Genomic DNA, 10,085 nt, shown 5'->3' with positions numbered 1-10,085 from the left:
TCCAAGTTTTTGTTCTGTGACCTATTCCAGTGTATGTGCTTTTTGCGTGTAATGTCGCCTTTCTTCAATATAACCTGTCAATTCAGAGTCAGACTAAATATGCCTACATTATTCTGAGTATGTGTAATATGCTGATGATGCAAGGCTTCTTCTGCTACACTGAGTGCACAAAACATTATGAACACCGGCTCTTTCCATGACACAGACTGAAGAGGTGAATCCAGTTGAACTATGATCCCTTATTGATGTCACTTGTTAAAATGAAGAGGAGACGGGTTAAAGAATGATTTTTAAGCCTTGAGACATGGATTGTGTAGATGTGCCATTCAGAGGGTGAATGGGCAAGACAAAATATTTAAATGCCTTCGAACGGGGTATGGTAGTAGGTGCCAGACGTGCTGGTTTGTGTCAAGAACTACAACACTGCTGGGTTTTTCATGCTCAAGTTTCCCGTGTGTACCAACAATGGTCCACCATCCAAAGGACATCCAGCCAACTTGACAACTGTGGGAAGCATCTCTGTGGAACGCTTTCGACACCTTTTTAGAGTCCATGCCCCGACGAATTGAGGGCAAAAGGGAGAGGTGCAACTCAATAATAGGAAGGTGTTCTTAATGTTTTGTCACTCAGTGGTATGATAGAGAGTTATAATGTAATTGTAGAAAAGAGCCTCTGCATGTTGTTTGTGTCAAAGTGTTGACCTTTTTGAAGACGGACAATTCTAAGGAAGAAACTCTCCACTTGATTGCGTCTACCTCAGCCTTTAATAATTGAAGCAGAAAAGGTGGCCTGTTCCGGTTAGTAGTCAAAGGGCACATAACTCAACATCCTCCCCCTCGTCTGTCTCTCTATGGTCAAACAGATTATAACTCCACAGCCTCCACCTTCTCCATTTTCCTGGGCTCTGTTCCCTCCGGCCAGTGGAAAGCCTCTTGTTTCATCCACCTTTCCTTAGTTCCTTCAAATTAAAACTTTCCAGCCACCTTCCCCTCCTTCCTGTGCTCCCTCCTTTCCCTCAACAAGTGAGTAGCCAAGGAGAGATGTGTGGGAGAGATATCATACATTCCACGGTTGAATATTCTACCATGACTTATTCCAACCTGAAGAAAATGAGCGTGGGAGCGAGAAAGGGGCACCATAACATCAGAGTATGTATCCAAACTGGATGAGTAATAGGACTGAAATATAGGAGTTTAATGATAAACTTCCCCCAAAATAACATTTACAAGAGACCACTACACCACAAACCAGGGATACTTGGATAACACGCAGTTGTGCACAGATGTGAGGTTGCAAAGCTAACTCCTTTACACACATTCATTATCAATATAAATTGTAGAGGAAAAGAGAACCATTTATGCTGCTACCCGAGGTTACTACAGTGTTATAAATATGTATTACACACAACCTGCTGCACAGTGAATATTTTCACATATAGAAAAGAGGACACCTCTGAATCCCATTGTCAGAGAGCTGTAGCATCGAATAGTTATTAAATAACTTCAAGAAATAACCTGTCTTGAATCTTGACGGTCTCAGGCAGAAATCAGTCCCAGTAACTTGTAAATGTCTAACATTCCGAGTTCTCTTGACAAATCCTAAAGTAGCCATGGACAAGAGTCCACTTTATTCATGTACAAAGTCAGAATGTTATGTTATCAATATGACTTGGGCAGTGATTTATCCATGATTGATAGAGCAGTCCGGCGTTAGTATTGCAGGAAGGAGATATCTTCTCTGAGAGGGATGGATGATGGTCACTGCTGGGTCCTAAGAGGGCTGAGGAACCGGGTTCACTGCTGAAAGAGGAGATCTATTCACTTCTTCAACTACTACACCAAGTATTCAAAAAGGTAATCTCTCAGAAACAGAATACCTAAACAAATGACAAAATTACACAAGATGTTTGTTCTGGGATAACCGAGATTAACAAATACATTATGGTGTACGGACACTGGACAGGTTATACTATGTAGTAAGATAGTGCTTTAATGTTTACCTTTGGGGGTACTTGAAGACCGAATATGAAAGACACTGATGTAAAGCACTCTCTCAAGGCCAAGGAGTACCAGTCAAAAGTTAGAATAATCACAAGAAAAGTGAGGGCTGTGAACGAGCCGGAGACTGATCTACAATCAGTGAACACTCACCCACTCCGGCAAGGTCCACTGTCTCGGCACAGCCGAGGAAGCGTGCCACGTGTGCTGAACAAGAGGTAGGTGAGTTCTGGTTCTCTAGTAAGCAGCGTTCAAACTCTGTGAACTCTTTTGAACAGTCTGTCCGGATCTTCTGGATCACAGGGCTGCAGAAACATTGATCAAGAAGATCTTGAAGAAAACTTAAACACAATCCTACACTTCACATCGGCACTGTACAGTACCCACTGGTTTGACTACTTGCATCTGAATTATTTTCACATCAACAGTTCTTTACAGTAACCCAACCTAGACCCTCGAAGAACAAGCACAGTGGAAGGGATAGGGCCTGGGCCTTGAAGGAGAACCTGTGCAAAGCCTGTGGTCTAGCGTTAACGCTCCTGGCTAGTCACACATACTGTTCCCCACTGGAGACCAGGGTTCATTCCCCACGTCCACCTTACTGTTCTCCTACTTGCCTGTTTTTCCCCCGTTTCCAACTGTCAAAATAGGAGTAAACCTAGAGAGGAACCAGACTCATGGAGGGGGCCCACTTTGCTCTGTATCGGGTTTACATATGACCATCTCGGCCAGTCAGTTATAGCCTGGGTACTACCAGTCTGTTTGCTGCTATCATTCTACTCCTTAACATGCAAAACAATGACACAGAGTACAAGGAGTTGAAAGTCAGGTTATGGATTTTAGGCTAAGACAGTTATACATGCGCAACTGATAGTCAGGGACAACGGCTTATTCCTTACTGTGAAGAGGTACACTGTGCCACCTTCATCTTTAGGTCTTGACAGTGCTGTTGCCATGTTGACGGGTGAGCGGCCACACACTGCCCATAGCTCTCCATCTCCTTATGGCAATACTTGGTGGTGATATCCATGGCAACCTGCCTGAAGGATGACACAGACATGCAGAACAGTTTCTGTGATATGCATAGACAATTACAGTGATGTCCAATCATGGACTGTGTGTCCTCTTCTGTGACAATGACAATTGTGGAAGGAATGAAAAACAAAATTGCCCACTAAGCCTTTGTTTATTGTAAAAAAAGAATCGTCGGAGTAGAGGTCCTTGTGCATTTCAGGTAAAATAACAACTCAGGTAAAATAGCTAAATAGGACAAATTAATTAGCTTGCGGCTCTACGTCTTACAGGAACGCGCTCACCGGGCAAGCACACGCACTGTCATGGATGCAAGGTCCGATCCCTTCTGAAAACAGTGTAATGAAATCTCGACCTTCTAGCCCAAGGTCCGGTGCGCTATCGACTGTGCCGCAGAGTCGATTTCCGCGCGTATAAACTCAGGGTCGTTACAATATATATAAAAACAAATAATAAATATACAAAAATTATATATATATATTTTTTTTTAAATATATACACACAAGTGGGGCAAAAAAGTATTTAGACTGCCACCAATTGTGCAAGTTCTCCCACTTAAAAAGATGAGAAAGGCCTGTAATTTTCATCATAGGTACACTTCAACTATGACAGACAAAATGAGAAGAAAAAAAATCCAGAAAATCGCATTGTAGGATTTTTTATGAATTTATTTGCAAATTATGGTGGAAAATTAGTATTTGGTCAATAACAAAAGTTTCTCAATACTTTGTTATATACCCTTTGTTGGCAATGACAGAGGTCAAACGTTTTCTGTAAGTCATCAAAAGGTTTTCACATACTGTTGCTGGTATTTTGGCCCATTCCTCCATGCAGATCTCCTCTAGAGCAGTGATGTTTTGGGGCTGTTGCTGGGCAACACGGACTTTCAACTCCCTCCAAAGATTTTCTATGGGGTTGAGATCTGGAGACTAGGCCACTCCAGGACCTTGAAATGCTTCTTAAGAAGCCATTCCTTCGTTGCCCGGGCGGTGTGTTTGGGATCATTGTCATGCTGAAAGACCCAGCCACGTTTCATCTTCAATGCCCTTGCTAATGGAAGGAGGTTTTCACTCAAAATCTCACGATACATGGCCCCATTCATTCTTTCCTTTACACGGATCAGTCGACCTGGTCCCTTTGCAGAAAAACAGCCCCAAAGCATGATGTTTCCACCCCCATGCTTCACAGTAGGTATGGGTATGGTGTTCTTTGGATGCAACTCAGCATTCTTTGTCCTCCAAACACAACGAGTTGAGTTTTTACCAAAAAGTTATATTTTGGTTTCATCTGACCATATGACATTCTCCCAATCTTCTTCTGGATCATCCAAATGCTCTCTAGCAAACTTCAGACGGGCCTGGACATGTACTGGCTTAAGCAGGGAGACACGTCTGGCACTGCAGGATTTGAGTCCCTGGCGGCGTAGTGTGTTACTGATGGTAGGCTTTGTTACTTTGGTCCCAGCTCTCTGCAGGTCATTCACTAGGCCCCCCCGTGTGGTTCTGGGATTTTTGCTCACCGTTCTTGTGATCATTTTGACCCCACGGGGTGAGATCTTGCGTGGAGCCCCAGATCGAGGGAGATTATCAGTGGTCTTGTATGTCTTCCATTTCCTAATATTTGCTCCCACAGTTGATTTCTTCAAACCAAGCTGCTTACCTATTGCAGATTCAGTCTTCCCAGCCTGGTGCAGGTCTACAATTTTGTTTCTGGTGTCCTTTGACAGCTCTTTGGCCTTGGCCATAGTGGAGTTTGGAGGTTATGGACAGGTGTCTTTTATACTGATAACAAGTTCAAACAGGTGCCATTAATACAGGTAACAAGTGGAGGACAGAGGAGCCTCTTAAAAGAAGAAGTTACAGGTCTGTGAGAGCCAGAAATCTTGCTTGTTTGTAGGTGACCAAATATTTGTTTTCCACCATAATTTGCAAATAAATTCATAAAAAATCCAACAATGTGATTTTCTGGATTTTCTTTCTTCTCATTTTGTCTGTCATAGTTGAAGTGTACCTATGATAAATTACATGCCTCTCATCTTTTTAAGTAAGAGAACTTGCACAATTGGTGGCTTACTAAATACTTTTTTGCCCCACTAATGGGGGGTGGGGGCATTTTTTTTAATGTGAAATAATTATTTTATGAGTATCGCTAGCTGCAACAGAATACCATCGTGGATATCATTTTGTTATGTCTATGTCCAATGTGAAGGAAGTTAGAGGTAGTTTCATGAGCCAATGCTAACTAGCTTTAGCGCAATGACTGGAAGTCTACAGGAATTGTTAGCATGCTAGCTGTTTTTTTATCACATGACTAGAAAAGTAGATAAGTGGCTTCATTGCCAAAATCTCGAACTATACCTTTAATATGGAGGAAAATACAATCATTGGAGCTAATTACATAATCTTTCTATATAGAACATTTTTAAGCAAGCCATCTAAGAAGTCGTCATTTTCGGGATGGAAAATAGGTTTCAGTGTCAACTTAAATTACCAAACCAAGATAGAAAGCATGCAGAAAAAATATTGAACTATATATATTATATATTATACAGTGCCTTGCAAAAGTATTCGGCCCCCTTGAACTTTGCGACCTTTTGCCACATTTCAGGCTTCAAACATAAAGATATAAAACTGTATTTTTTTGTGAAGAATCAACAACAAGTGGGACACAATCATGAAGTGGAACGACATTTATTGGATATTTCAAACTTTTTTAACATATCAAAAACTGAAAAATTGGGCGTGCAAAATTATTCAGCCCCTTTACTTTCAGTGCAGCAAACTCTCTCCAGAAGTTCAGTGAGGATCTCTGAATGATCCAATGTTGACCTAAATGACTAATGATGATAAATACAATCCACCTGTGTGTAATCAAGTCTCTGTATAAATGCACCTGCACTGTGATAGTCTCAGAGGTCCGTTAAAAGCGCAGAGAGCATCATGAAGAACAAGGAACACACCAGGCAGGTCCGAGATACTGTTGTGAAGAAGTTTAAAGCCGGATTTGGATACAAAAAGATTTCCCAAGCTTTAAACATCCCAAGGAGCACTGTGCAAGCGATAATATTGAAATGGAACGAGTATCAGACCACTGCAAATCTACCAAGACCTGGCCGTCCCTCTAAACTTTCAGCTCATACAAGGAGAAGACTGATCAGAGATGCAGCCAAGAGGCCCATGATCACTCTGGATGAACTGCAGAGATCTACAGCTGAGGTGGGAGACTCTGTCCATAGGACAACAATCAGTCGTATATTGCACAAATCTGGCCTTTATGGAAGAGTGGCAAGAAGAAAGCCATTTCTTAAAGATATCCATAAAAAGTGTCGTTTAAAGTTTGCCACAAGCCACCTGGGAGACACACCAAACATGTGGAAGAAGGTGCTCTGGTCAGATGAAACCAAAATTGAACTTTTTGGCAACAATGCAAAACGTTATGTTTGGCGTAAAAGCAACACAGCTGAACACACCATCCCCACTGTCAAACATGGTGGTGGCAGCATCATGGTTTGGGCCTGCTTTTCTTCAGCAGGGACAGGGAAGATGGTTAAAATTGATGGGAAGATGGATGAAGCCAAATACAGGACCATTCTGGAAGAAAACCTGATGGAGTCTGCAAAAGACCTGAGCCTGGGACGGAGATTTGTCTTCCAACAAGACAATGATCCAAAACATAAAGCAAAATCTACAATGGAATGGTTCAAAAATAAACATATTCATGTGTTAGAATGGCCAAGTCAAAGTCCAGACCTGAATCCAATCGAGAATCTGTGGAAAGAACTGAAAACTGCTGTTCACAAATGCTCTCCATCCAACCTTACTGAGCTCGAGCTGTTTTGCAAGGAGGAATGGGAAAAAATGTCAGTCTCTCGATGTGCAAAACTGAGAGACATACCCCAAGCGACTTACAGCTGTAATCGCAGCAAAAGGTGGCGCTACAAAGTATTAACTTAAGGGGGCTGAATAATTTTGCACGCCCAATTTTTCAGTTTTTGATTTGTTAAAAAAGTTTGAAATATCCAATAAATGTCGTTCCACTTCTTGATTGTGTCCCACTTGTTGTTGATTCTTCACAAAAAAATACAGTTTTATATCTTTATGTTTGAAGCCTGAAATGTGGCAAAAGGTCGCAAAGTTCAAGGGGGCCGAATACTTTCGCAAGGCACTGTATATAGTTATCTACTTCCCCAGTCATGTGATCAAAAACAGCTAGCATGCTAACGATTCCTTTAGACTTCCAGTCATTGCGCTAAAGCTAGTTAGCATTGGCTCGTGAAACTACCTCTAACTTCCTTCACATTGGACGCAGACATTAAAAAAAAATGGTATCCACGATGGTATTCTGTACTATATTGAATAAAACAACTGGCCTGGCCTGTTCAAACTTGCGAAACGTAGCATAGACGTCTATGATTGGTTCAGGTCCGCACCTATCAAATATGTACTTGTTTGGGGGCGGAGCTCATTAACTTAATACCCAGCATGCCTTGCAAGTGTTTATTTTTTACATTTACAATTTGGTCATTCAGCAGATGCCATTACACAGAGCGACTTAGTGCATTCAACAAAGGTAGATAAAAAAACAACATGACAGTCATAGCAACAACAAAAAAAATTGAACATTAATGAGAAAGTTATTGTAGCTGACGTGGTCTGTTCATTTATTCTTTAGTTGCGACAACTTTGAACATCTTTATTAACCGTTTTTAAGCATTTAAAAAAGCTAACACAAGTGCGTGTGACAGATAGGAGCAATAATACACATTCTCTTGCAATCTTCAATTGGATCCTCTTTCCTAACCCGTTACGAAAAGTCAGATTTGACGATAATTTGACAAACTGTATGGATCCCTTCTAGCCGTGACCATGCAGAAGAGCATTTTTTGGGGGAAGTACATACTGGCCGTAATGGTAGTAAACTAAGATTCTCATCGAAACTCCATATTTGGTAATCACCGAACGTATCTTGACATTATAATTGTAGTTTGAATTTGAGCTATCTGGACGTTAATGTCTCGAACGCATTGATACTGGTCAAGTCACAATTGTATTTTATTGGTGTAAATGAGTACAGTTTACAAAGTAGATTTACTCAAATAGATAGCTATGAAACTGAATTAAATGCATAACGTTTAGACACTTACATGTTTGTGGTGGAGGTAGTTTGAAGGCTTGTTTAAAAAGAAAGTAAAAAGAAAAACAAGGTTATAAAATGTGTTCACAGCCATACACAGAATATCTACCGCATACACCCTCCTCTATTTCGACTGGTCGAAACACGTTGCATACTGCCATTGTTCTATACCATTGGTCCTGGGTTGTTGTCAATTCCAGATTTGACATCGATTTCTTAAAGGAGAAACAACCGATTGTCATGTGATATTTCAACCTGTATTTTGTTAACCCCTGCTTTTAAAATGCTCATTTTAATATGCACTCGATTGAGGATATTTGATGTCAAACAAATGTGTTCAAATCGGCAGGAAGTAACCATACGAGAGCAAAAATGTGGTTGCGTACACGGAAGCAGCTGTGTGAGAATGAGCCGATTCAGAAACTGGACCTGACACCGGACTAAAACAACTGGATTGTATGAAACTGCCTTGCCACCGACACTAATAGCTAGGTGGAGGATAGAGGGTGCCCGGAGAGAGAGGGTCAAAAACGAACGCGACTAAGAAACGGGAATATGGTTGGGGAGGACGGAAATAAGGGGCCGGGGAACCAGCAAAAGCCCCCCTCAATGAACAGCCAGCATGACAGCGCCGAGACTGACGACGAGAATGTTAGCTCAGTGTCGCTGTACCGGCGCAGGCCCCGGATATTCCACGGCACGGTTCTACCTTTTTTAGCCGTGCTGTACCCTGGCTGGTTGTACGTGTGGCTCGGAATGTACGGTACTTCCGAGTACCCAGAAGCCGGTCTACTTGCTCTCGCCGCCATCGGGATCGCGCACGTCCTCACAGCGCTCTCCGGTTATTGGTCCGTGCACGCTCACCTGCTCCAAGGTAAAGTGGATGGATCATCTGCAGTTGTTTTGGAATTAGGTGTTGGAGATTGAACTAACACTGCCCAACATAACTGGTGATCACTCTAGTTAGCATTATTTTATGCTCAACACAAGGACATTTTGAAATGATGTGTAATAGAGTTGTGCCCTTGTCCAGAAAGTTTTGACCTGATTATAAGGCTGTGTCTGTCAGAGTATGTGAATTGCTCACATGCTGCGAATCGATGTGTATAAACAGGAGCCAGACCCACACAAGGCCACCCTGGCTATAAGGTTATACCCACCCCCAACAACGGTTCTGCTGAGCTGGTACAACTGCAGAGAGACAGGGTGAGTTTGCCTTGTTCCCCTGGCCTACACCTTGTTTACTTAACCCATGGTTGTGTTCAATGGGGAGAAAATGTTTGTAACTGTTGCAAAACGTTTTGCTGTGGTGTGCTGTGCTGAACATGACCCAGGTACACTGGTTGAAACTTGTGGGCAATGCATGGTGTCAGAATGGTCCTCTTAACATCTCTATGCTAGTCAGTTATACTGCTTTTTGGATGGCACATTTTTGTGTGTGTGTGTTTTAACTCATGTACACGCTTGCTCTCTTTCTATATCTCTCTCTCTCTCCTGCTCTCTCCTCAGGATGAGAACAGTGAGGGAATCCTTTCCTTTGAGTTCCAGAAGATCTGCTACATCTTCGACAGCAAGGAGAGGAAGTGTTTCCTCCCCGTGTCGTTCCCCGTCAGACAGCCAATGGGCTTCTTCCAGGCCTGGCGAGGCTACCAGGAGGAGACAGACCTGCATTCCGCCGAGAAGCGCTATGGGACCAACCGCGCTGAGATGGTGGTGCCGGACTTCCTGGAACTCTTCAGGGAGTTCCACGTCTTCCAGGTGTGTGTGAGCGTGCTTGCGTATTTGCGTGTTGTTTTGTCTAGTAATATGACACGTAGTAAAATCACTCAAGTCTCTTTCACTTTCTATATTGATCTCTTTAAGGGCATATGGGATAGTATTGACTCAATAATAATACCCTTTCAGTACTATTGTGCTAACCTG

General features: G+C 42.3%; 1 protein-coding gene and 1 pseudogene across 7 annotated transcripts; one reads left to right on the top strand and one right to left on the bottom strand.

Moving 5' to 3' along the window:
* Positions 1-745: 745 nt before the first annotated feature.
* Positions 746-8,905, bottom strand: LOC139364557 (coiled-coil-helix-coiled-coil-helix domain-containing protein 5). Of its 7 annotated transcripts, none has more exons than XM_071101390.1 (5): positions 8,872-8,905; positions 8,173-8,199; positions 2,897-3,037; positions 2,151-2,302; positions 746-1,799 (listed from the first exon to the last, which is right to left on the bottom strand). In XM_071101390.1, coding segments are annotated over exons 2-5 (324 nt in total). In that variant the 5' UTR covers positions 8,175-8,199; positions 8,872-8,905; the 3' UTR covers positions 746-1,770. The 7 variants fall into 7 exon arrangements, with proteins under 7 accessions (XP_070957491.1, XP_070957486.1, XP_070957487.1 ...); XM_071101385.1 differs by lacking the exon at positions 8,872-8,905 and adding an exon at positions 8,334-8,513; XM_071101386.1 differs by lacking the exon at positions 8,872-8,905 and adding an exon at positions 8,334-8,513 and having other exon boundaries at positions 746-1,796.
* The window catches only part of LOC139364558 (endoplasmic reticulum transmembrane helix translocase-like), a 40,535-nt pseudogene continuing 38,992 nt past the window's right edge, over positions 8,543-10,085 (top strand).

This window comes from Oncorhynchus clarkii, chromosome 13 (genome assembly GCF_045791955.1).
Source record: "Oncorhynchus clarkii lewisi isolate Uvic-CL-2024 chromosome 13, UVic_Ocla_1.0, whole genome shotgun sequence".
NCBI lineage: Eukaryota > Metazoa > Chordata > Actinopteri > Salmoniformes > Salmonidae > Oncorhynchus > Oncorhynchus clarkii.
The sequence above is the reverse complement of the archived record's forward strand: the minus strand, read 5'-3'. Positions and strand labels throughout refer to the sequence as shown.